The sequence below is a fragment of the Eschrichtius robustus genome, chromosome 16 (assembly GCF_028021215.1).
Source record: "Eschrichtius robustus isolate mEscRob2 chromosome 16, mEscRob2.pri, whole genome shotgun sequence".
Lineage (NCBI taxonomy): Eukaryota > Metazoa > Chordata > Mammalia > Artiodactyla > Eschrichtiidae > Eschrichtius > Eschrichtius robustus.
Window position 1 is genome coordinate 34,815,551 of NC_090839.1, and position 27,232 is coordinate 34,842,782.

Here is a 27,232-nt window from a genome sequence, read left to right on the forward strand (position 1 = left end):
GCCTGCACCCTCCTCCTAGGAGTTCTGGAAGGGCTTCCCACCACGCACTTTTCAGTGTTCACAGAAATGTCCACTTCAGCGGCCCCACCTTCACCCCAAGAATATAATTATGGGAGTTATTGTTTCCGTGTGGAGCAAGAGCAGAGCTGGCCCACCAAGTGGGCCATAACCCACAGGTATGAGCTGAGAGATCCTGAGAAGGTCCTTAACTGAAGTGGGTCCCTGGGGAACCTCTCGCTGTGTGTGACATTGTACTCATGGATTCTCTCCCCTTGGAGGTCTCTAGGGACAGGTTGCTCTGAAATGCCTCCAGGAGTAATGTTGGCTTGGTTTGGAGCCTCCCAGCATTCATTAGCGCTTTGTAATAGCACATTTTGTACAGATTACCACTTCACTTTTAGAACTGGTATGGTGGGATGTTATCAGGTACTGAGACAGGAAGATGATGGAAGCTGGGTCATCTGGATGCTTACTCTAGAGCAGAATGACAAGGAGACAGAGTGTGGTCCCCAAGTTACTTCTTCCTCACCTCCCAAAGTTCTCTTGGTGTCTCCCTTTCGTCTAGAGGGCCCGGGAGAAATGGAAAAGAGAGTATGGAAACGAGAGGCTTGGGGGCCATTGACTGACTTGTCATTTCAATGCCTTCTCTGAGGCTTTCGTTGCCTCTTTGTGCCTTTTTAAAATTTATTTATTTACTTATTTGGCTGAGCTGTGTCTTAGTTGTGGCATGTGGGATCTTCGTTGCCACATGCAGGATCTTTAGCTGTGGCATGCAGGCTCTTAGTTGCAGCATGCAGGATCTAGTTCCCTGACCAGGGATCGAACCCAGGCCCCCTGCATTAGGAGCACGGAGTCTTAACCACTAGACCACCAGGGAAGTCCCTCTTTGTGCCCTTTTACCTCAAAACAAGAGGTAGCAGCATCCAAGAACACCCGTGTGTGGGTTTACTTAGAGCAGGGGGTAGGAACTTGTGTGTATGACACTCTGTCTCTTATATACTCTTCTTGTTTTCTTTCTTGCTCTACATTCCCACTGTCAAAACAGTGTTCAGTGCATCACAATAAAACACTTACTTATTATGCAAACAAACCATTGCTCTAGCTTTGAAGAAATATTGTCTATCCATTTCATGGCGTTTTGGGTGAATTCAGGAGTGGGGGTAATTCAAGTTCACTTTTCAGTGACTCAACCATTTCCCTTGAAGCAACTGCTGTCCTTCGTGCTGCTCTGGCCTTTCTTCAACCTCTCCTGGGGCTATAGATTCAGTGGGGCCTTTTGGATGCCCCTTTAATTCCTCTTCCACCTCTAGGCTAGAAACTGGCCCAAGATTCAGGTCTGATGAGCCCTGAGACTTTTGCTTTAGTCTGCAGGAGCCGGGTACCACTTTGCCCCTTGGGTCATATGCCTACAAAGGTTCTTTCTCCTTTCCTTAGTTAGCTATGAAGTCTGCCTTCACTTTACTTCTGGGGGGAAAAGACCAAATCCAGTAAGTCTTCCAATATTTATTTTCATACGTAATAGGATAATATGCCTTCTAAAAGACAAAATGTTGAGACTGGCCCATCCATTGGTAATTTAGTTTTAGGCAGTACTGAATTTGTATAGCAGGATAAAATTATTCGGTGCTGTTTTCTCAGCTTTGTGAGTGAATGCAAAAGAAAGGAAAGCATCTAGGAAAGTGGGAGAAAGAGATGGAGAACAACCCTTTAATAAAACTGACAAGTGGCCCACTATATACATACATGTTACCCAGAACAAAAATATGGGCAATTACAATCTTGGGAGGTTTCTGATTATGCATATTTACTTAATGGTAATGGCTCCTTGAGGACCATTATGAATTACTGAGAAATAAAATATTCATAGGTATAAAATTGTAATTAGCCTACATGGAGTTTTTCTGGAGTTTACATCTACAGAATACATTTTTGTAAAGGAGAGGCCTGCCTGGGAGTTGGTATGCTCTAATCTTCGTCATAAATAATTTAAAATTCAGCACCACCAAAAGAATGCCTCCTCTCAGAGCAAAGAGTGCTTATGAAGTCCACCAGATCTCTCAGAATCACGAGATGGAACCAACTTACATTTCATGACTCCTGAGGATGAGCACAGAGAAAAAGGCCAGACAGAGTACACGAGGGAGACTTCAAAACAATCAGCACAGGACTGCTTCTGCTTTCCAGTATCAGATATGTTGGCCTGAAGTTACTGTGATTTCAAAGTCATGACCATTATTTCTGGCTTGTTGCTAGAAATTCCGCAAATTGAGATACATATTTTGGAATGAAACCAAACTTCAAAAATCCCTATGAAGAGTGTCATATAGAGAAGGATTTTTCAGGAAAAGAGGAGAAATAGGCCCCTGGACATCAAGGCATCAGAGATAGAAAGAGGTTGCTCCTAAGAGGTGGAAAGAACCCAACGGAACAGGATGCAGGTCTTGACATCTCTGCTACTCACTGCTTGGCACAAGTGCTGGAAAAGGGGAGGACCACACCATCTGTGTGCTTCCACTAGGGACCCCACTCAAACTCCTCAACATTCACACCCACATTCCTCCCCAGCTTCTGGGCTTGACAGAACTCCAAACCTCCTCTGATCTTTTGCATTAGTCCTATCTTATGAGCTGTGATTTTTCTCCTTCACTCTCTACCTATCTGCTTTTATCTCTCAAGGATTCTTCATGATTTCTGGTCCTATTGGAGCATTCCCCCTTATACTACAGTACTCATATGTGTAAACAATGTGCAAGCATTTTTCTATCCTATGTTACACATAAACAAACCATTTGAACATGATGAACTTGGCAGGTACACTCAGGAAACAGCTTCAGTCTTCTCTTACAACTGTCTGCAAGCATTTCTGTCAAAGCTCCTTTTCTGACCCTTGAACAACATCTCAGGCAGAAACGATAGCTTTTCATTAACTCTGGACTATTACAATAGTCCAAACTTCTATTTTTCACCCAATTCAAAGCCCCTCTAACTCCCAGCTGCTGCCTGTCCTGGAACAAGTCATGGGGAAGAGGGAAGGGCTCGCCTCTCCTTTTGTTTCCTTGTTTCTTTCTTTCCTATCCTACCCCTCCCTTCAGCTCCTTCAGGTCTGGACCGAAGAGGAGGATGACAGAGATGGAGGAGGGTCCAGAGATGGCCAGTGTCGTCTGTGGTCCTCTGTTGGTTTTCAGTGCCCTCTATTGTGGCACACCTCCAGATGCTGGCTGGCCCTTTCACAGGGGACCTTTGTTGATTCATTAGAGTCCTCCATGGGAACCTCTTCACTCCCCCAGTCCCTGACGAGAGTGATGCTCTCTGACCTCTCACAACACCTCTCAGCTACCATTATCAGCACATCTCGGGGATCCCCTTGCTCCTTCAAGCAGGGGCCTTTGGGGGTGACTTGAGACCAGTAGCATTCTGTGGAGGCCACTTAGCCCAGGGAAAACTCTGCACATGCAGATGTTCCAGCTACTGTCCTCTCCCCTTAACTTGCCATTGAGGCTGCTCCAGCTGACCTCCTGCCCACTCCACCTTGTTCACTTCACTCTCAAACTCTTGGGGACACAAATTAAATTGCCCTGTGATCTCCTTCTCACTCTCTTCTATTGGCATTGGAGCGAGTCTATGGGTTTCTGCAGCTCAGCAAGTGTCTGGCAAGGAAATGAGATATCAGTCTCCCTTCCTGCAGACAGCTCCACTTTATGTTAGTTTCTTGCGGCCCCCAACTTGGCAGAGATAGGAAGAAGCATCATGAAACAGTACAGGACTCCCTACAAACTCTCTTCAAAAAAGTTCTTTCTCCAACCAGTCCCTTTATAGTTTTGCATTTCTAGGTTTGTATCTATAGTGTTCCCTTACACAGACTTGTGAGTGATACCCACTGTGCCAGTTTGGCCCCCTGTTAACAAGTCTTGTAGAAATGTGACTGGCTCCTCTCTTCGAAACATGTGAGTACTTAAAACCCATGTTGCCTAGCTTTGAGGCTTCAGTCAAAAGTCAGACATAATAAGAAAAATTCTATTTAACATCCTGCTCTATGTTTGTGAATGTATGTGTCATCGTTCAACTTTCCCAAAAAGCAGACCCTGAGACAAAGATTTGACTGCAAGTAATTTATCTGGAGGTAATCCCAAGAAACAGCAGTGGAGAGTAGAGAAGAAAAACAGGAAAGGAAAGTCAGCCATAAAGAGCTTGCTATCAAGAAAATTTCCACTGTGTGTAACTAAGCTCAGTCTCGCTGGGAAACTCTCAGGGCCTACGTAGAATACATACCTCTGAGGGAGCTGTGAATCTGGGGTGTTTATACACCTCATGTTTGGGTGAGGGCTGCTCCTGGGGGTCTTGATTCCTCAGCATTTCCAACTTGCCATTTGCACAGCTCTGTTTGCTCTGGTGACCAGAGAGAGCTATCGGCAAAGAAATGCAGATCTTGGCCATTGGAAATCAAGCCAGTGTGCTCCAAAAGGGTAAGAATGAGGGAAATTAAGGAAATGGGCAGAAAACCAGCAGCATCTGCTGCAGTGTATGTGTGTGTGTGTGTGTGTGTGTGTGTGTGTGTGTGTATGTTGGGAGGAGGAACACATGAGAGACAGGCAAGCAGCCTTCATTCTAGATCCTTACCATGTGATATGTTGCTAACTATAATAGATTTGTCAAGCACCTAATGATCTTATCAACCCATCAGACCCAAATCATAGTTATCTCCCCTAGTTCTCAATATCTATTTCTTGCTTTCTCTCCAGTATATAAACAAATAAGTGCACCTGTTCATCTAATTTTCTGCAAGCCCCATTTGAAGAGGAAGATCCCCTGTTTTGTCACACCTGAATGGTTGTAGCTCTATCTCTTGACCTCTTTTTTTTTTTTTGGCTGTGTCGTGAAGAATTCAGGATCTTAGTTCCCCAACCAGGGATCAAACCCGTGCCCTCTGCATTGGGAGCAAGGAGTCTTAACCACTGGACCACCAAGGAAGTCCCATCTCTTGACCTCTTTTTAGAAATGTTAATATATATCTTCTTGCAAGCTATATGGAGGTATATTACCCATAATTTAGTGGGTTAAAAAAATAGTTTCTATCTCCTCTTAAGATGAAGATTTGATTCATGATTTCTTAATTATGTCAAAATGTATTAGGAATCTAACCTGACATGAGAAACCAGGTACTAAATGTATTGTAGGATCATCTAAGGAAAACTACTTATTGACATGGTCTTTATCAGGAAAAAACCTTAAAGTCACAGAGATAAATGTTTATCTTATTGGCCACAAACACAGGGAATTCTGTAGATGTACATCTGCAGGGCAGCAGTTTCCATGGTAATGCCATTTTCCTGGCATGCCATGCTCTCTCACCCTCCTCTGTAGACCTGGAGTCTACCCTACACTTCTCCCATCTTTACTCTCTGACTAGTGAACTCTGCTAGAGCAGGGGGAGGAGGATATTTCCTTTTGCCATTAATGTTGGGATTAACCCTGTAATCTGCTATAGCCAGTGTAATATGTATATACTACAGTCCTTGATATATAGTAAGAATTTATATATGCAAATGAAATGAATTCATAAATTTTGAGAGAAAAATCTAAATTCAGAACCTGTACTGCTAACCTGTGGTTTTGAACTATATGCCATTTTTTTGTCTGTTTGCTTCCTGATTCCTTCCTCTGTTCTGTATTGCTGGAGAGACTGGCCCTTGCAAACTATATTTTACAGTCTTCCCTGTCAGTCTTTCCCAGGTATGTTCAGCCACTAAGAGGTACTTGCACTGAAAGAAAGGAGAAGTCAGGGTCTTTATCCCCCTTTCTCTTCTTGGGAGGAAGGGGATGCATCTCTAGCAGTGGCTGTTTCTCTTCTGTGGTTCTAGCTCCCTTCCTCCATGGCCCCATGGCCTTTGTAGCTTGTAAAGCTTCCCACTCCTACCAGGTGGTCCATGTTTCTGGGGTCCAGCAAAGACACATCCTTTCTTTACCCAGCATTCCCTCAGGGCGTAGCAGCTGCCTGCAGTTAACAATCTCTGGGTCTCCTCATTTTCTCCTATTTGCTTTTCAGCTTTTCTAATCCTTGAGTATTATTTCCTGTATTAAATTGCCTCTGGTAGTTTCATTTTCCTGGCTGGGTCCTGATGGATTACCTATTTCAGGAGCCGTGTGCAAAGCTATGTTTTTTTCTGAACCCTGGTTCCTAAGGGAGATATGCTTTCCTCCTTAATTCCTCTTTGAGAGCATTCCTGAGACATGTTCTTCCTTATGGCTTCTTTTCTTTTCCTATAATAATAGTATTCTGTACAACTTGAGATAAAATTATATCCAGAACAACATCAGCAATCAAAAAGCTACGTCAGCCCACTATTGTAAAGATGTCATCTGTTCCCAAATTGATCCACAGATTAAAGATGCCAGCTGTTACCAAATTGATCTATAGATTTGATGCAATTCCTATCAAAATCCTCAGAGTTTTTCATGAAAATTGAAAACTGATTCTAAAATTTATATGAAAATGCAAAGGGCCAAGAATAACCAATAACATCCTAAAGAAAAACAAGGTGAGAAGACCTTTTCCACCAGATAGCAAGACTTATTTAAAAGCTATGGTGATAGAGAAAGTATGGTACTGCTCCAAGGATAAACAAATAGACCACTGAAATGGAATGGACTGATATTCTAGAACAGTCCAGAAACACACCCGTACACATACAAAAAACTCCAGGTTTTTTTCAAAGTTAAACTACAGAGCATGTGGGAAATATGGTCATTTCAGGAAAAAAAAAATTCCCAGAACAATTAGGTGGTGATATGGTTTAAAAAAAAAAAGTGACTGTACCCCTATCTCATACCATGTTTATTCTAAAGCCCTGTCTCCTAAGGAAAATATTGATTTCCTCTGTCATCCTGCTTTGAGAGAATTCCTGAGAAATCTTTTTCCCAAAGGCTTCCCCCCCCCCCCGCCCCGTACATGGTGATCTGAAATAATAAAAAGTTTATAAAATAATGAGAAAAAAGAAAAGTAAGTCTGAATGTAGGAACTGGCTGTCGACCAACTGACAACAGTGAAAAGACATACACAGCCTCAAACACATGTTTCTAGATATGGAGGTTGCGGGGTGGTGCGGTGCGGGGGAGATGAGAAATAAGCTTGAGCAATCTAAGCAGGACCTCGCTCCTCTCCCCCCGACTCATTTTAACTACCTCCCCTCACCCTTACACCCCTTCTTCTGCCTAACTCCCCACCCCCGCTCAAGACCCAGAGCACCAAGACAACTGGACTGGCGTAAATTTCTTCCTACTTGCGCCACCGCCCCCGGGGCCGCCTCATGACGTCAGGGCTGAGCGAGGGGGCGCCGCCTCCTGGGTGCCCGCCCCTCCCGGCCCTGCGGCCCCGGCTTGCTCTTTAAAAGAGCGGGGCCTGCGCCAACCGCGCCACACCGCGGGGACCAGGATACAAGGCTATTTTCCCGGAGTATCTTCATCTCGCCTTCCGTCCACGTCTGCTCACCGCCAGCCGCCGCCCTCTTCTCCTGCGCAGATTACGGCGAGCCGGGCCATGCAGCCCGCAGTGCTTCTCGGCCTCCTGGGAGCCACGATGATGGCTGGTGAGTGGGCACTGTGGGGCGTTCAGCACCGCGGACAGCGCCAGCCTCTGCCTCTCCGGCCGCTCTGGGCATCCTGACTGGCGGATACTGGGAGACGGGGAGGGTTGAGTGGATGGTGTCTCCCTCTTGCTTGAGGTTCTTACTTTCTTCTCTTCCCTGGGTATTTCCCTTCAACTCCCCGCCCCAACGTCTGACTTGGAAAAAGCCAGAGGGCTTCCTAGCACAACCAAAAGAGTCTCAGTTTTAATAGATATAAAGAAGACGTGCCCGCGCCTCCAAGGAAACCCCAAATTTTGTGCTCACTTCTAAAATGTCACATCCTTTTTACCTGTTTAGAGAGATGCTCTTATAGTCTTATTCTGTATCTGTAATTAAGTGTTTGTTTGGCTTTTTAAAGCCAGATGACCACGGAGAGACAGGAGTACATGTATTATATTAGTTGGCAACTGCATAATTTATTTTATTATTTTATTACTTAAACATGATTAGATAAAAGTAAGTCTCATGTATATATGTAGATAAGATATATCTTTTTTCTTAACACATTCACATATGTGTGGTCAGGTATATGTATGCACAGGTTTAGTGTAATATTTTTCTGTATTTTGTATTTTTGTCTCTGGGGAGAGGTAATTTCACATTCAAATTAATCTATCTTTAAGTTATAAATGGAAACTGCAAGAGGTATTTTGACTTTTGTATTCCAGAAAAATAATGAGTATAAAATAACCACAAAAAATATTTTTAGAGTAGTAAAAAAAAAAAATCGTTTTAGTCAATTTGGGAGGGTAAAATTTTAAGTAGTAGATATTTGACAGTGCCTCTTTATGTGTGGAAAATTATGGGATTGATCTTTCAAACTACTCTGAATCTCAAAGAAATGATCTTTGGAGATTTGGAGATTTGGGGAAAAAGTGTGTGTGTGTGTGTGTGTGTGTGTGTGTGTGTGTGTGTGTGTGTGTGTTGATGTAAAATCCACGAGTCCATTGAGAAGTAAATATGCCACCACCAGACTAAATTGGAGGGTTTTTTTTTAGCTGTCTTAATGACCTCAGAGAATATTGTTCTTATCTGAGATTGAGATTCCTAACTAGAGTTGAGGCATTGCCATCCATGAATATGAGGGTTTCATTGACAGCAATTATGGGATCCCAAAGAGAAAATGAAAGCCACTGGTAATTTATTTTATTGCAAACTACATACATTCAGAATTTTCTAAAATTCTTGTCACTCTTACAAATTGCCTATAAATGTTTTCGATTTAATTAAAGAAAACCAAATGAATGTTTAGAGTCCTTCCTGGTCAAAAATATTTTCAGAAAGGAATTGCTTAACAAGCTAAATCTGTGCTATACATTGTGCTATAGACCACAAAAACAATGTCATTTATGAGACTTATTTAACTATAGTGGTAAAATATTTATGGCTCTTATGCAAGATAATATTTTAAGAAGGGTTTATATTTTAACAGCAACTAAAATCAAGATATTATATTCTTTAAAAAATTTTTTTACTGAGCTATAATTCACACACCATAAAATCCACACTTTTAAAGTGCATAATTCAGTGATTTTTAGTACATTCACAGATTATCACATTTCAGAACATTTTCATCATGGTAGAAAGGAACTCCATATGCATTAGCAGGCATTCCCTATTCCCACCTCCCCCAAATGCTTGGATATTAGACATGGTAGCCTTCAAGCAGAGTTTGTTATTTAGTAAAATCACAGGAAACCTGCAGAAACCATCTGGCTCATTTCCTACCATTATGAACTTCTGAAGGGAGATCTACACCTTTCTACAGGAGTTGTGCACTCTAAAAATTAATATGAGTGAAGGAGCTACTTGCTATTCATATATACTAGGTAAGATGGTTTCTGCATCCAAAAGCGTTAGCGGGGACTTCCCTGCTGGTGCAGTGGTTAAGAATCCACCTGCCAATGCAGGGGACACGAGTTCGATCCCTGGTCCAGGAAGATCCCACATGCCGTGGAGCAACTAAGCCCGTATGCCACAACTACTGAGCCTGCGCTCTAGAGCCCGCGAGCCACAACTACTGAGCCCGTGTGCCACAACTACTGAAGCCCATGCGCCTAGAGCCCGTGCTCCGCAACAGGAGAAGCCACCGCAATGAGGAGCCTGCGCACCGCAACGAATAGTAGCCCCCGCTCGCCACAACTAGAGAAAGCCTGTGCTCAGCAACAAAGACCCAACGCAGCCAAAAAAAAAAAACACAGTTTGCGTACCATGTTATTTTATAGCTGTATTTTCATTCTGGGATGAAACCTTAGTTTGGTAGTCTTATGGAATATTAATACTTTGGAAGTTATTCTCAGATTTATCATATGATATTATTTGAAAAATTTTCTGCCATTTGACTACTTCACTATTATCACAATTATTGGGTTTTCTTTTGTGCACCCTTAATGTTAACTTTTACAAAAATAAGTTAAACTACTTTAGGGGTATCAACATACCTTCGGTTATTACGTTGCTGCCACAAATTCTATTGGAAGAAATACAATGGAACTTAGATGTCTCACTAGATGCATAATATGCTTCCATAAGGAGAACTTAGTTCCTTTCCATCAAAAAGATGTCTGAAGAGCCTCAATTAGGAAACAGGATTGTTCTGTAAAAACAAACATGAGCTACAAATTGTTTAGAGTCACAAAAGAAAAATATTCCTCTCCCCTCAAATCAGATGACTGTTACTACTTTAGCAATATCAGTAGTTAATAATAGCACCTATTAAACATTTGTGGAAAAAGAAGAGAAAAGTTATTAGCAAGAAACTGCATTTACCAAAGAAAGTTTAGTAAAGCTAGAATTTTAAAAGGCACCTTCTAGTTTATGACAGAAGTAATTCTCTCAGTTATTTCTTTTCAGAGCATTTTACAGATCTCAGGTGGGAAGAGTAAGTGCCAAAGTGGGAATGTTCTCAAATAACAGACATTTGGGGGATAAAATAATGGCCCAGCATATTGGACCCTGAGTACCAAAGGTGGCCATCCAGATCTTGTCTGAACTACATTTCAGGAAGATAGTGGGGTCATACCTTGTTAATCACTTCTTAAATATTTTACCAGTGATTTTAACATGCTGCATAACTTTGGGCCTCTTGAAACAATTGAAGTAGATCCCAGGCTGTGCTTTGAAAAGGAAAATTCAGTAAGGTGAACAAACGAAATAGGAGTTTTATGTCTAGATTGAGCCCTATGATATGTAATTGATTGGGAGGAGGTAAAGAGATTGGAAAGCAAATATTTGGGGAGGAAAGGTCAGGTTGCTGGTAATAAGAAACAGCATTTGAGCAGCTTCCATCTCTGATGTCTGAGAGTTTTGCTCTTGCTCCAAGTAGCTCTTCACTTGTCTCAGAGACCTGGAAGAATCTTCTGCACTGAGCTTCTCCAGCCATAATAGCAGTTTCTCCTCTAGGGAGTGTCAGGAGAACTGTAGAGATGGGCATATATGTAAACGCTTTGAGCTCCTCCAGTGGAAAGGGCTTAGACGAAACAAAGTCAAAGTGAAAGATAAAAGAATCAAAGCAACTTTGAAAAAGAAAAAAAAAAAAAAAAAAAGCACTGTAAAATTAAAAACACCTGAAGCATTTCCTAAGATGACAAAGGCACTTCGATCACTTCAATCCCTGGTTTAAAATAAGCAGAATCTCATGAAATTTAATTTAAATAAATTAAAATTTATCTTTCTGCAATATCCTCATGAACCATCTGTTAAACACCTATTTGCGTATGATATTACGGACTCGACAATGTCCTGGTAAAATTAGATACCTCCCATATTCTTTACATGGCTGCAGACAACATGGGGGAAGGGAAACAACACTGATACAGACACATCAGCATGCTTGTCCAAGAAAAGGCTTGGGGGTAAAACGAGGTAATTAATTATATAAGATAATCATAACCACATTTTTGTAAAGGAAGTGAGTTTCAGGGAGAATATTTTCTTGGGGACGGGAAAAGGCAAAGGGAATCACAGATCTTTACCCATTTTGAGTAGGCAGAAGGGTTGAGGAGGGCACCCCGGTTTCATTTAAACTAGGTTTGCTTTAAACTTTTTATTGACATATAATATATGTACAGAAAACTTCATATAGATCATAAGTATACAGCTTACTGAATTTTTCCCTCCTCAAGCACACCTGTGTAATCAGCACCCAGATCAAAAACAGAACATTGCCAGCATCCCAGAAGCTCCCCTTGTGTGGATTTGATTTATATTGGATATAAGATAGCATTCATTTTCAAATCATGTTTATGACATTGCTAGGGGAAACAGCTGTGTGTGTGTGTGTCTGTGTGTGTCTGTGTGTGTGTGTGTGTGTGTGTGTGTGTGTGTGTGCGTGCAACTGGGGCAATTCTGGTCCCTGGGACAGACATCCCCAACTCTCTCCACTCTGCTCAGCTCTGACTTTGCCCCTCCTTCCAAGTAACATGCTCGGGGTGGGGTGATTTTGTGAGTTTGGGGACACACAGCTTCCAAAAATCAACTCACTTCCCATTCTTTTTTTCTTTCAAAGCTGTCAGTTCTGTGCCAGTGGACATCAGGAACCACAGTGAAGAAATGGTAAGTTGAAATGGAAGTCTGGAATCTAGACTTATATCTAGACTCTGGATTCTCCCACCCTTTATCTCATCAAACTAAACAAAATAAAAAACAAAAATAGACAAACAACAATGAGGAAATGGGAGCAAGTGATGTCCCTCCTGCCCTGGGCTTTTACCTCCTTCCTGGATGTTTTAGTGCCCCTGAGGATAGCTCTCATCACACTGTTTTCCTTTGAATCTGTTCAGAAATGGGTGTTTATTTCTCTTCTCTGGATAGTCTTGACCCAGTGCCTTCTTGCATTGCTCTGTGGGGAGGCCTGGGAGGTTTCATTACAGTCCTATATGTAAGTCTACATTCCTGACCCAAGAGGTCTGCATCGGTACAGGTCACATAGCCAAGCCTCTCTTGACAGCAGCTCTGGGTTAAGTAGTCGGGCATCCCAGTGATACCAGCTTTGCCAACCTGCTTTTTGGTTTCCCCCTAGGTGACTCGCTGCATCATCGAGGTCCTCTCAAATGCCTTGTCGAAGTCCAACACTCCACCCATCACCCCTGAGTGCCGACAAGTCCTGAAGAAGAGTAAGTATCCTCCACTGCAGGAGATCTTTGTCCCTTGAGTAGTTCTTTCTCTTGCTCCCTCTGTTTCACCTTCCAGTTTACCTCCATATGAACCAGGGGCATGATGCAGTAGGAAGACTACAGGCTAGATCAGTATCTGGGGAGATAACATATGGCTTCCAAACCCTGCTCTGCCACTTAATAGCTGTGTTACCATGGGGAAGACCCCTTGCCTCTCTGGGCTTATTTCCTCAAAATAAAATGAGGGAGTTGAACTCAATGATAGTCTGTGAGCTGTCTATATAGTTCTTAAATTCCTTGGTTCGAGAGTTTGGAATTTTAAAACAGGCTTTCATTTGGGTGGAGGGAGGTATGGGGTGTGCTTGTTTGTGATTAGACAGGGGGGCAAAGTGTTCTGGAAGCAATGGAAGATGAAAGGATAGAAGGAGACAAAAATTACTCTTCCCTTTACCTTCTATTCTTCTGACAATGAGGAGTTAGAAGTTTGGAAAGGTGACTGGGAAACTTCTGGCCTGTGTACATGACCGATTGGCTAAGCCATTTTAAGGCATAGCTTGATAGAATGAGAGGTAATACCAAATGGTGTCAGGAGTTCCAGGCCTGAGAACTGGAAGGGGTGGGGGTAGACTTAGAGCATCCAAGGAGTCAGAGCAATGGCCTTCTGGGTCTAGATTGGAATGTTCCTCTATACAAAACAGCTTATGTTGAAAACAAAATTTGAACAGTGATACGAGCAGTATCCATTGGAAGTTGATATGAAGAGGTAAATTTTACAAAACTATGCATCTCTGGGACTTCCCTGGCGGTCCAGTGGTTAAGACTCTGTGCTCTCAGTGCAGGGGGCACGGGTTCGATCCCTGATTGGGGAACTAAGATCCCGCATGCTGCACAGCATGGCCAAAACAAAAACAAAAACTATGCATCTCTTTCAGCATGAAGTCAAACTGATTCAAACAAATCCGAAAAGCTCTGTTCTCTTCAACACCTTTCTCTGCTTTTAAATTTTTGGTCAGGCTGAGAAGAATGGATTTTCTTTTTTCTTTTCACCCTCAAAATCTCCTATTGCAAGATAATACTCTCTTCCTGTTGCTGCACATGAGGCCCATGCATAAAATTATAACAAGTATGAGTGACTAGCCCAAAGAGTAACCTGCGGGGACTCAATCCACTATTGGGGGCTTCAGGATAACCATAGTAGGTGTGGGGGCCTGAGACTGTAGGAGACCCATGCACAGTGGAAGGAAGCTTCTCTACCACTCCCAGCCTACCTGCCTCTTTCTGAATTTCTCCCCAACTTTCTTTTCCAGCAATTACAGGAATGATCTTGTTAGAATGAGCATATTAGCCATTGCAGGGAATGAGTGAGAGCAGGGTGGGTCTCCAGGCAGGGACTAAAGGCTGCTCCTTTGGGCAAACCCACCTCGTTATCTCCCTTCCCCTTTCTTTGTTTACCAGATGGATGCAGAAGTTTTGGGTCTGTCATACTAGGTCATCAAAGAACCAAGATTGCTTAGGAAGAGTTGTTCATTGTAGGGCTTTGCTAACTGCCAAGATCAGATTCTTAGCTCTCAGGTAGGATTCTAGCCTCTGCTCATCACTGATTGTGCCCTGGGGTCTTTTGAGTCTCTTGAGAGAGCCCCAGGAAAACTGGTAAAAATCAAATGACCCATGTCTATCAGGACCTTGGAGACATCATACCCAGAGAGCCATTAAATACTGAGATTAGGGATATTTGAGCTCCTTCGGGGTTGCAGACTTAAACACCAGCCGGGGCCAGGCAAACACATAAGAGAAAAGGAATAAAACAGGACAGGAAGTGACTCACGAACTGGAGGATACATGCCCCTTCTAAGGAGGAGTAGATTTTTCTCAGCTTGAAACCTATTGTGAGAGAAATATAGATTCTGTTACCAGATCTTGGGATTTTTCAAAAGAATTTAAAATTTGGATATCTAAGCAATATCTCCTAGTATTTAAGTATTGCCTCTGAATTCAAATTTACTAAAAATGTTATTTAGGCCAAATAGAATTCACCTTTGGGCTACCAGTTCATAACTTCTGTTGACTGGAAAAAAAAAAAAAAAAAAAGCACAACCTAAAATTTGAGATTTATATTTTATTCCATGGACATACTAAGCACTTAAGCTCAGGAGAAAACCTCTCAGATACAGTCTGAGGGACTGTTTTGAAGAGGTAAGGGAGGAGCCAGGATATATAGGCGTTTTTGCAAGAAAAACCAGATAGTCAGAACATCAAAATATTACTGTTAATTAAAGAAAACCAGACATCTTAAGTTAACGAATTTAGCACTTTTCTAGGTATGGGAAGATGCAAGAGTCTGGGCTTATTGAAGTCATTCCTTTGATATGCACGTTAATTATCTTGTTTTTTTCCATCCTGAATCCCCTCTGGGTACACAGTTAGGTGTGGCTGCAGTGCCTAGATGGCCAGGACATCCTTTGTTTACTGATTTGGCAGGCGACATTCTTTGTCCACACTTCTGTCCTATTCTGGTTTTCTCTCTCCTGCTGAAATGTCTTATGCTGATCACAGGACTGGTGGAGCTTTCTGCCAACAAGCTGGATGAATTCCTTCATGTAGCCTCCCTCCCATCCCCAGCCCATCTCTGTCTCCACTCCCACTCTCTCCAGCACATCTCTGGAGTGAGCACACGCTTACTGAGCAAACGAACATTTGGGGAGCAGGGAAGAATCATTGTTTCATGGCTTGAAGAGAACTTAGGGAATTCATAGTCCAATTTCTTAACAGGTATAAGAATCCCTTTGATCTGGTCATCTTTGCAACATGATAGCTAGGGATGGAAGGTGCATTTTCCACTTTTTACTTGAAGTAAGAGTGAGCTTCACACCTTGGTTTTACAGATTGACAAGACTGTATGCTGCTAATCACAGCCCGCCTCAGATCTCACCTGAGGGGACTTAAAGCTAAATTTAGGAGGAAGTGCTAAGCCTCAGGCAAGCTGCTACAAGCAACACACATTTAACCTGGAAAAAATAAAAATACTTCTCTTCTTGACCGGCAGGCAGTAGGAAAGGGGCCACACAGCCTCTGCCCCGGGAAGCTGAGATTCTGTCTGGATGACATCAGTATCTGCTCAAAGCCTCCCTGCTTACCTGTGCCTACCTGGTCAGCCCTGCCTCAGTGCTGCACACACCACCACTGGCTCTTAAAAGGCAAAGGCACTGGTGAGGGGCCAGCCCTCAGGTGTCTGGGTGTGAAAGGTCAGGGACATTTCAGTTGCCTCATAAAACATGAAAATATTATCATGCCAGGCTGGGCTTTTAAGCAGAGAGGAATAGACTGTCTGCTATTTCTTGGACATTTTTACAAAACAGACCAATTTTTTCTATTTTGCAAATGTCAGTTCAAAATGACTCATCAAGAGCCATTCAATAGAAATATCATGTGAACCACAAATATAATTCCAAATTTTCCAGTAGCCACATTAAAAAAGTAAAAAGAGACAGGTGAAATTAATTTTAATAATACATTTAATTTTGTCCAGTTTATTTTATTCAATATATAATTTGTACATACAATATGTTTATAATATATATTATCTTATACATCCAAAATATTATCATTCCAACATATAATCAATATGAAAATTTGAGATATTTTACATTCTTGTTTTTCATCTGAAGTCTGAAATCTGGTGGTTTCTTACATTTACAGCATGTCTCAGTCTGGACCAGCCACATTTCAAGTCCTCAGTAGCCACAAAGGTTTGGTGGCCCCCACCATGGATGGCGCAGACGTCAGCCTAGAGCTGTGAGCAGCCTTGGCCTCAGGTGTTCTATATGAACTCAGTGACATCAGTTGAAACCCAAGCCCTCCCAGCTAACAACTCAGACAGTGTTAACTGCATATCTTCTTTCACAGGATGTCCTTGAGTTAAGGAGGATTTAGTGAAGATGCTGTCAACATTTGGAAAAGATGAGAAAAAACAGCATTCAATTAAAATGTCAGTTATACTGTGTACTGTTGATTTGTGCAATACAAAGATAACTCAGTTTACTGAAGTTCATTCTCAACATTTGAGAACATGTGGGGCGGATGGGACCTGAGTGAGGGAAGGACATGGTCCTTTCCACTGCTGTGCAGTTTTCTCAGGGAAGAAACAAACACCCTGCTTATCACCAATTACTAAGTTTTATTGTCACTTACTGCTAAGTTGCATCTACACAGTTGACTGGACAATAGAAGTCTGATAAACTAATTTAAAAATTTTTTAATCCTTTGTTGAATCTGATATTTCCCATTTTGGGCATTTAACTTCATTTAGCTGGATTCTATGGGAACCATTTACACAACACTAACTTTTAAACCCCTACTTAGAGCAAACATGGAAAGAATGGTCCTGAATTACACCTCTCTGAGCCTCAGTGTCTCTGTCCACAAAAAGAGGAGGTTGAAATACACAAATTCTAAGGTGTCTTCTGGTTCTAAATTCTAGTATTTTATAAACCTATATTTGGATTTCAATTTGGTCATTGAAAGATGCTTGTTGGGTGTTATGAAAAAATAAATATGCAGAGAATTTATTATCAGCTTTAAACACAGCTAAGGAGTTTTCATACCATTTCTTTCTTTCTTTTTTTTAATATTTATTTATTTATTTGGCTGCGCTGGATCTTAGTTGCAGCATGTGGGATCTTGGTTGCAGCAGGCGGGATCTAGTTCCCTGACCAGGGATCGAACCCTGGCCCCCTGCACTGGGGGTGTGGAGTCTTAACCGCTGGACCACCAGGGAAGTCCCCATACCATTTCTTTTAAAAATAATCTGAGTAAAAAATAAATAAATAATAATAATCTGAATATATTCTTTATTAACTTAAAAAATTACCCAAGGATTTTCAGGATTTTTAGGATTTGTAGTGATCACTGAGGCTGTGCTTACTGAACCACAAACAATTCTGAAGTGATACTCACTCTTTTTTATTTTCATTACAGGTGGAAAACAGCTCAAAGATGAAGAGAAAAGTGAAAATGAAAACACAAGGTTTGAAGTGAGATTGTTAAGAGACCCAGCTGACGCCTCAGAAACCCCCAGGACCTCCAGTAGGGAGGACGCAGGGGAGGAGGACGCCCAAGGCCAGACAGTGGCAGACACAGAGGGCGGTGGGCACAGCCGAGAGCGGGCAGGCGAGCCCCAAGGCAGCCAAGTGGCCAAAGAAGCAAAGACACGCCATTCTGAGAAGAGCAAGGGACACGACAGGGAGGAAGAGGAGGCGGAGGAATATCAGAAAAGGGAGCGTGTGGAAGACGGCAGTGAGGAGAGACACCCTGGAGGGCCAGGAGAGGCACAAACTGCTCTTCTCAGCCACAGAAACCAGACTCCAGCTAAGAAAGAGGAGTTAGTGTCCAGATATGATACGCAGTCTGCGGGGGGCCTTGAGAAGTCGCACAGCCGGGAGAGGAGCAGCCAGGAGAGTGGAGAGGAGACCGGGAGCCAGGAGAATGGGCCCCGAGAGCCGCAAAGCCACCCCGAGCGCCAGGAAGGACCCGAGGAGAGCGAGGAGGATGTCAGCCCCGAGGTGGACAAGCGACGCTCGAGGCCAAGACACCACCACGGGAGGAGCAGGCCCGACAGGTCCTCTCAGGAAGGGAATCCTCCCACTGAGGGAAGGGGGTACTCCCGGGAGGAGCCCCACGTGGGCACAGCCGGCTCAGGGGAAAAGAGAGCCCGCCATCCAACCCTCTCCAGGACTTCAGAGGAAGAAGCCGAATACGGGGAGGAAGTGAGGAGTCACCCGGCTGCCCGGGCTCCCAGGCCTCCCAGTGAGGAGAGCCCGGAGCAGGAGGACAGTAGGAAAGGCCTCGGCCTAGAGCTGAATAGCATGGCGCACGGCTATGACGAGGAGAGCGAGGAAGAGAGAGGCCAGGAGGGGGGAACCCGCCACAGAGCCCGGGGAGGGGAGCCGGGAGACTACTCCACGCTACACCAAACAGAAGAGAAACGGTTCTTGGGTGAAGCACACCACCGTGCTCAGGAAAGCCAGACGGACAAGGCGAGGCGGCATCCACCAGGCGAGTTGAGAAATTACCTCGACTATGATGAGGAAAAGGGTGAGGAAGGAGCCCGGGGGAAGTGGCCGCAGCTGGGGGACCCGCAAGACGCTGAAGAGAACAGGGAAGAAGCTAGGCTTCGAGGCAAACAGCATGCTCCCCATCACATCACCGACAAGAAGACATTAGGGGAGCTTGCCAGTCCGTACTACGGCCCTCCCCAGTGGAAGAGCAGCCAGTTTGAGAGAAAAGACCACATGGATGACAGTTTTCTTGAGGGCGAAGAGGAGAACGGGCTGACCTTGAATGAGAAGAATTTCTTCCCAGAATACAACTATGACTGGTGGGAGAAAAAGCCCTTTGAGGAGGATGTAAACTGGGGGTATGAGAAGAGAAACCTGGCCCCCAAACTGGATCTGAAAAGGCAGTATGACAGAGTGGCCGAACTGGACCAGCTCCTTCACTACAGGAAGAAGTCGGCTGAGTTCCCGGACTTCTATGACTCGGAGGAGCAGATGGGCCATCGCCACGCAGCAGAAAATGAAGAGGAGAGGGCTGGCCAAGGAGTTCTGACGGAGGAAGAGGTATGGTGTGGGGCTTTTGCTTAAAACTGACTTCCGGTGGTTAATTTTAATATGTTATACACAAGACTGTCTGATATTATGGGGAGACATGGATGGGAATTAATCACCGTGGGACTGGATGCCTAGTAACGGAGCGGAGACAACCTCTGGGTTTGATTTCCACCTGGCGTCTAGCCATTGTCCACATCCCTGTTCATTTCCTCCCACTGCAGTGCTGCAGTGCTGCAGTGCCTCTCAACCTCGGCTGCACGTTGTCATCACCTGGGGAGCCTGAAAAATTACTGGCATCTGGGACCCACACCCAGAGATTCTGTTTGGTACTGGATGCTGCCTGGGCATCAGGATGTTTTAAAGCTCCCAGGTGGTTTCCATGTTCAGCCAAGGTTGAAAACCACTGGTCTAGTGTCTTCTCCTTGATCATTTGACTTTTCATCACTATTTCCCAGGGTAGGAAAGAACAGGTGATACAGAAGTTAGTTGCTTAGTTCTATCTCTGTCATCTCCTGGCCTATAACAGTCAGCCATCTACGTGTAGGAGAAGTAACATTACCAGAGCTTTACCTTCCTTAACAATGTTTTTTTCCCCCAATTTTGATTATGTAGGTTGGTGCTTCTCAGATTTGAATGTGCCTCAGAATCATGTGGGATTTCTAGCCTTAGAGTTTCTGATTCAGTAGGTAGGTCCCAGGTGGGGCCCAAGAACCTGTATTTCTGACGAGTTCCCTGGTGATGCTGATGCTGCAGGTCAAGAAACCACACTTTGAAAACCACTGATGTCGGGTATCTCCTATAGCCTCTAACATATCAAAAATCCCCCTTTCTGTTCATACTCCCTAAAAGTGCAAAGAGCTAAATTGATCTGGGACCTCATGCCTCTACTTTTCTGTATTTTCTAGGAAAAAGAACTTGAAAACTTGGCTGCGATGGATTTGGAACTACAGAAAATAGCTGAGAAATTCAGTGGTAACCGAAGGGGCTGATGGTCGTTGGAGCAAACGGCAGATTTTAAAAGCAGCCCTCACATGATCTGTTTTCCACCACTTCACTGAAAGACCCCATTTATTTACCTAAAGGCAGAAAGTAGAATTTACCGTTCATCAAATGTTTGACACGATTGGAAATGTCCTTAATTTTTGCCAGAATGTTATTGAAAATATGAATAGCATGACTTGTAGCATATTCTTTATCAAAAAATAGATATATTAACATGCTTGTGACAATGACTGTGCTACTGTCCTTGAAAAAATGTCTCAGTTTGAAGTAATAAAAGATTCACCTGAGGCCAAAAGTGTCATGTTCTCAGCTTCCTTTGGGCTAATAGGGAGGAGTGTGAATTTTAGATCCATTCTTCAAAGTAAATTCTAAAATACAGCACTAAGATTTGTTGGTTTGTTGATGTTTGGATACAGAAACGAAAAAAAAAAAAAAGGAAAAGACCAAACATCTGAAATAAAAGAATGTGGAGAGGGCTTCCCTGGTGGCACAGTGGTTAAGAATCTGCCTGCCAAGGCAGGGGACACAGGTTCGAATGCTGGCCCAGTAAGATCCCACATGCCGCGGAGCAACTAAGCCCGTGAGCCACGACTACTGAGCTCGCGCGCCTAGAGCCCGTGCTCCGCAACAAGAGAAGCCACCACAATGAGAAGCCTGTGCACCGCAACGAAGAGTAGCCCCCACTCACGGCAACTAGAGAAATCCTGCGCATAGCAACAAAGACCCAACGCAGCCAAAAAAAGAAATAAAAAAAAAAGAATGTGGAGGATATAAAGAGAAAGAGATCATGAAAAGAGATTGCTCCCCCAGGCTGGAGAAAGATTAAATAGGCTTGAAGAGTCTGTTTCAAAAATTATTATAAGACATTACTTTTAAAATCCGATTATCTGGAGAGCTCTGGGAATAGCTGGCCAAGGGTCATTTTTCAGGGCTGAGGAGACAGCCTGGATAGTGGGAAGAACTCCAGACTGGGAATCACAACATCTGGGGTAGGCCAGACAGATCCTTGGACCTTCAGGGCCTGTCTCATATCTGCTCTATAAGAAGACAGGGCTCTTGACTCTAAGTAACTGTGTGACTTTGGGCAAGTTACTTTCCCCCTCTGGGCCTCAGATTCATCAGTAAAACAAGGATATCTGTTCCATTGGGTTGTTGTGAGGATGACTGAATTTAAGCAAAACACTCGGAGTAGTGCCCGGTGTAAGGCAATGGTGCAGGAAACAGTGGCTGCTACCATTTTTATGGCTGCAGCTTCTCACAGCAAGACCAACGGACAATAGCCCTTCTCCCTTCTTTTACTTGGCATTTCATTCCTCACAGATGGTGGCTTCTACTTGGTTGATTACTCCTGTTTTGGCAGTTCAGGCAAAGAGTTGTCCTCCGGGCATCACCCATGACTTTTATTCATCTGGAAGGCCTGGTTCTCCTCCTCTAAACTAAGTTAAGACTTGCCTGTGATAATTTAGCCAGATTCTTGTCAGGTTAACTCTTGGTGACATACTTCTCCAGGAGAGTGTCAGTTTATCATATGGAGAGCAAGCCAGTGTGATGAATCAGTGTGACGAATCTGACAGAAAATTGTTCTAAATCTGGGCACACATACACTTCTAAAAGGCTGCTTATTGTCTCTCTAGGTATTTTTTCCGGGCATGAGATCACGATGGGCTGCTCGCAGAGGCAAGTGGGAAGTGCTGGGGGTCATGGCTGCTGGAGGCAGTCCTCGTGGGACAAGGAGTTAGGATGCAAATGTCGTTCCGGTTTCTGGGGGCTGCCGTAACAAAGTACCACAAACTGGGTAGTTTAAAACAACAGAAATTTACTCTCTCACAGTTCTGGAGGCCAGAAGTTCAAAATTAAGGTGTTGGCAGGGCTACACTCCCTCCAAAGTCAGTAGAAGAATGTCCTTCCTGCCTCTTCCAGCTCCTGGTGGCCCCAGGAGTTCCTTGGCTTGTGGCAGCATCATTCCAATCTCTGCCTCCATCTTCTCATGACCGTCTTCTTTCTATGACCCTCTCCTCTTCACACAATGTTCTTTTTATAAAGATACCAGTCATGTTGGATTAAGGGCCCACCCTACTCCAGTATGAGTAATTACCTCTGCATCAATCCTATTTCCAAGTAAGGTCACATTTGGAGGAACTAGGGGTTGGAACTTCAACATATCTTTTTCTGGGGGCAAAATTCAAGCCATAACAAACAGGCCAGCTCCCGCACCCCTCAGGTGGATTAACTCTGAGCCGCATATTCTATGCCTCCTAGAACTCCCCAGGGGATTGAGCCCCAGGTGCCACAGGTGGCCTGCTCTCTAGTGCACCCTTTATGGGCTCTCTTTACCTCTCTGTCCTGCTCCTACTGGTGACCCTACTGGTGTTTCCTGGGATCACCTCCCAGATAGACCGATTGTCCTCAACTTCTCATCTCAGGGATTGCTTCTGGGAAAGCCCGACCTAAGAAACCATTCAACGGCAAGCTCAAACTCGTCTTATGGTAAATAAGGTAACCACACGTTGTAATACATTGTAGTTATAACCTCTTGTGTTACTGTGTCTTGACAGAAGATACTGGGAAATGCTTAACACGTTGCAATACATGCAATGCAATATGTCTCTCCCCTTCTCTACTGCAGTCCAGTAGAAAACAAAATCATTTCCTAAATAAAGAGAATTCAAGGGGCCCAAAATGAATAGGGATTTACTTACTGGATGAGAGAAACACTGCAATGCATCAAATGCCTGCCTGGCAAGTCTCACACACACACACACACACACACACACACGGTGGGCACTGCTCATGAGGAGAAGCTGCTGGCAGATGGAGCACAGCTCTGCATGGTGCCCCAGGCTTGGAAATGGTTCACACAGCTTCCTCCTGGCCCACTGCCTGGTGAGGCCCTGTGCTCTAGCACAGCTTTTCATATTAGTTTGCTGACACTTCAGGGCAGGGGAATGTGCAGGCACGAATGACCTATCAAGGTTGCAGGAGACATCCAAGAGAATCCCACCTGAGCCGTGGTGCCCAGCAGAGTGCAGTTAGGACCTCTGGGTGCCACCATTTCTTTGAGGAGTCAAGGACTAACCGGGTCACTGTTTTTTCCCCCTTTAATCAAAATAATATATGTTGATGGCAAAACATTGAGTGAGTGTTATGAGTTGAATTGTGTGCCTCAAAATGATATGTTGAAGTCCTAACCCCTGGCACCTGTGAATGTGACCTTATTTGGAAATAGAGCTTCTGCAGATGCGATCTATAATAGTTACGATGGGGTCATTAGGGTGGGCCCATATCCAACATGAAGAGGGAAATTTAGATACAGACACATACAGAGAAGAATGCCATGTGAAGACAGACATACAGGGAAGAAGTCCATGTGAAGACAGTGGCAGAGACTGGAGTTATGCTGCCACCAGCCAAGAAACGCCTGGGGTCACCAGAAGCTGGAAGAGGCTAGGAAGGATTCCCCCCTAGAACTGTCAGGGGGAGTGTGGCCCTGCTGACACCTTGATTTGGAACTTCTGGCCTCTAGAATTGTGAAATAAATTTCTGTTTTAAGTCACCCAGGTGTGGTACTTTGTTAGGGCACCCTATGTACCTGATACAATGAGAAACAAATGGCTTCTGCCCCCCTCCTCCCAAATCCTTCTGCAGATGCAGCCATCTATAGTTACTTTGCAGTTTTTTTTCTTACTTGAGTATTTAATTGTCACAGTCTCTAATATTTTATCAAGTGATGGGACAGGAGGGGAGAAAGTGTCCTATCCTTACAAAATGAAAATACACAACATACCATTGTAACATATAGTATAATTGGGAGATCTCAGGTACTAAATAATTAACTAAATGCAACAATTACTATTTTTAGCTCAGGAGCTAGTCACTTGGACACATAACAGGCCTCAATGAGAAAGTAAAGACCAAAAGGAAGCGGGATGAGCCACGTGGACACCTGGGGAAGGACACTTCAGGCGGAGGGAACAGCAGGTGCAAAGGTCCTGAGACAGGAATGTGGTTGGCACATTTGAAGAAGAACAAGCAGGCAGCATAGGGGACAGTCATAGGGGATGACGGTAGAGAGGTGGAAGGGTCCAGATCATGCAGGGCTTTGTAGGTCCTGGTAAGGACTTTTGCTTTAGCTATTGGAGAGTTCTCTGGAGGACTGACATGATTTGCTTTACATGATAACAACACTGTGGCTGCTAGGTTGAGAGAAGGCTGTAGGGGAAGTGAGGGCAGAAACACAGAAACCAGCAAGGAGGCCACTGCAAAACATCCTGGCGGGTCATTGTGATGGCTTGGACCAGGGTGGTGGCACTGGGGGTGGGGAAAAGTAGTCACACTCAGGATCTGTTTTGGAGGCAGATGACAGGGAGGGCCGATGGATTTGGTGTGGCAGGAAGGAAAGAGAGGCATCAAGGATGATTTCAAGGTTTCAGTCCTGAGCAACTGGGAAGAAGGGAGGTGGGGAAGGTTGCAGGAGGGACTGGCTTAGAGGGGAGGTATGTGGAACTCAAGTTGGGATTTGTTAAGTTTGAGATATGACTAGACACCCAGTGGAAGTGGTGAGTAGTGTGTATGGGCCTGGAGCTCAAGGAAGAGGGCAGCTAAAGACACAGTGTGGGAGTCACCATCACACAGATGGTGTATAAAGCCTCAAAATGGGGTGAGATCACCTAGTGTTATATAAATGAGCCAAAGATGGCCTCTGTATATCTGCCCCAAAGTTGTTTATTTCTTCACTGTAGGCTGAGAACCGTTAGCTCAAAAGCCTGTCAGTGCCAGACTCAAAATTTATACATCCATTCATTTTAACATAGCCCAAAGGAGCACATTTTTGGACATTCAGGGCCCATCTGCTTTGCATACCTCTGCCAAACTATACTTAGCATCTGCTGGCCATTGATAAGATAGAGCCATGTGACTACAAGACAGACCTCAATCCTTATAAGCTGTGAGACCCCTGCCCCTTGGACCTCTCTGACTCAGCGACTCCCTGCCGTGCCGCTGAGCGGCATTACCTAGACACCAAAGGCACCACCCCGACTCCCCTCTCCCTGGGAGTTCTCTTGCCCTCCTCCCCGTGAGTAGCAAAGCCCTTGGTGCAGCTTCTGGACAGATTCCTTCTATGAGGGACATCCCTCCCTCCCGGCCCTTGCAAACCTGTCAGAGCATCATCACCACCCAATAAAAGTAGGTGTGCGCTCCTGCCACCTCATGGTTCTATCTTTTTCTTTTATCAGTTCCCAAATCCCTTGAACATCCTACACACAGGCAGCAAGTATAGACAAAAAAAGGGAAGAGGTGCAGTTGCTGAGCCCCGGGGCACATTGATATTTTCCTAAACATTCATCTCAGAGATGAAGAGGAACCAGCAACAGAGATGGAGGAAAAAAGGCTAAAAAGGAAGCAGGGAACCAGCAGAGGAAAACTGTCACACGGAGAGGGGTCAAATGCTGCCAATAGGTTTAGAGGACTGAGAAAGAGCTTTGGATTTCACTTTACATCTTTTTTTTTCCTGTAAATTCACTTACTGCTTTAAAGTTTTTAACTGTTTCAGCAGTTACAGGAATTTTTTTTTTTAAATCAGAAAGAAAAATATTTACATTTTAAATACAAAAGAAAAATTTTAATTATTCTTGGTTTACCTCTAAAACCCAACCACTTACATGCTCATGATTTTTTTTTTTTTTTTTTTTTTTTACTAACCTATCTATACAATGTGTGCATCCTGTGTGATTACTAAGCATTTATTTACCCTTGGATTTTCTGTGTCAGGTTTACTTTGTTGTGGAGTTTCTTTAAAAAAGCTAACTGAATTTGTCCAATAAAAAGTCTCACATTTTTTGGAAAACCAGTGATGCAACATTGTTTCCAGATCTGCCTCCAAAGCTGAACTTGGGTGTTGGTAGCTCTTTGAGAAGTTCAAATCCTTCACTGAATTCATTTAGCAATGATTCCTTGGTTAAATTATATTAGGTTATTAGAAAAAAGTCTTTCACTTTTCAACATTCTGGAAAGAGATTTCACATAATGCTTCACCTCCTCAATTGCATTGTTAGGATTAAGGCTTATGCCATCAATAGTCCCTTTGGCAATACTAGTATGAAATCGAGGCAGCTTTGCAGAAAGATTCAAAAAGTCTCCTACCTTCAACTTAATAAACCTTCTTTCTCTATAATATTTCTGGAAAGCTGTATCAATTCCAGTAATGTTAGGGAAACCAAGTTCTGCCATTTCCAGTTTCACTATCAAGTACTGAAGCATCCAGTAGAATCTTGTGTTTTTGCATCTACCTTAGTCGAGCCATACCCTTTTCTCCAAATGAGATTAATCCTGTATCTCCATATTCTTGGAGAGTTTGCAGTTCTCTCACTGATAATAGCATCCCAGTGCTCTTGGGTCCCCAGCCATTGGGACGAAGCCATCCCCTCTGGGACTGCCCCTCTGACTGTGCCTGGGGCCCCAGCGCCACTGCTCTGTTCGTTCCCACCACGCTCCGAAATGCTGCCCTCCTGTTCCATTCATCGCTTCACTTAAATCTGTGATCACCACACTTTTCCTTAGAGGGCCAGATGGAACATAGTTTAGGCTTCGAAGGCCATATGGTCTCTGTCACAACTATTCAGCTTGGCTATAGCAGAAAGCAGCCATGGACAGACAATACTTGAACAAATTAGCCTAGCCATGTTCCAAAAAAACTTCATTTATGGGCACTGCAATTTGAATTTCATGTAATTTTCACATATCACAAAATTATTCTTCTTTTGCCTCCACCCCAACATTTAAAACCGGTAAAACCAGTTTTTAGCTTGAGGCCATACAAAAAAACTGGCGGTGCACCAGATTGGGACTGTGGGCTGTGGCTTACTGACACTTGGTTTAAAGCAGGCATATT

At 43.8% G+C, this 27,232-nt stretch overlaps 1 protein-coding gene, 1 non-coding gene and 1 pseudogene across 2 annotated transcripts; 1 reads left to right on the forward strand and 2 right to left on the reverse strand.

Moving 5' to 3' along the window:
* Positions 1–804: 804 nt before the first annotated feature.
* Positions 805–877, reverse strand: TRNAR-CCU (transfer RNA arginine (anticodon CCU)). The gene has a single exon. It is a non-coding gene; the product is annotated as a tRNA-Arg (tRNA).
* Positions 878–7,534: 6,657 nt separating this feature from the next.
* CHGB (chromogranin B) lies at positions 7,535–20,330 on the forward strand. Its single transcript, XM_068524254.1, has 5 exons — positions 7,535–7,583; positions 12,130–12,176; positions 12,643–12,736; positions 17,711–19,350; positions 20,247–20,330. Exons 1-5 carry the CDS (start codon positions 7,535–7,537, stop codon positions 20,328–20,330), a joined length of 1,914 nt encoding a protein of 637 aa, XP_068380355.1.
* A 5,841-nt stretch (positions 20,331–26,171) lies between these two features.
* Positions 26,172–26,601, reverse strand: LOC137750572 (EEF1A lysine methyltransferase 2 pseudogene; annotated as a pseudogene).
* Between the last annotated feature and the right edge of the window lie 631 nt (positions 26,602–27,232).

What these genes read in the sequence shown, in the direction of transcription:
- CHGB (XM_068524254.1), top strand. Translation starts at nt 7,535, where the DNA reads ATGCAGCCCGCAGTGCTTCTCGGCCTCCTGGGAGCCACGATGATGGCT. An exon ending in GGGAGCCACGATGATGGCTG is followed by an intron (nt 7,584 to 12,129) that starts GTGAGTGGGCAC and finishes TTTCTTTCAAAG; the next exon opens with CTGTCAGTTCTGTGCCAGTG. An exon ending in GAGTTCTGACGGAGGAAGAG is followed by an intron (nt 19,351 to 20,246) that starts GTATGGTGTGGG and finishes TGTATTTTCTAG; the next exon opens with GAAAAAGAACTTGAAAACTT.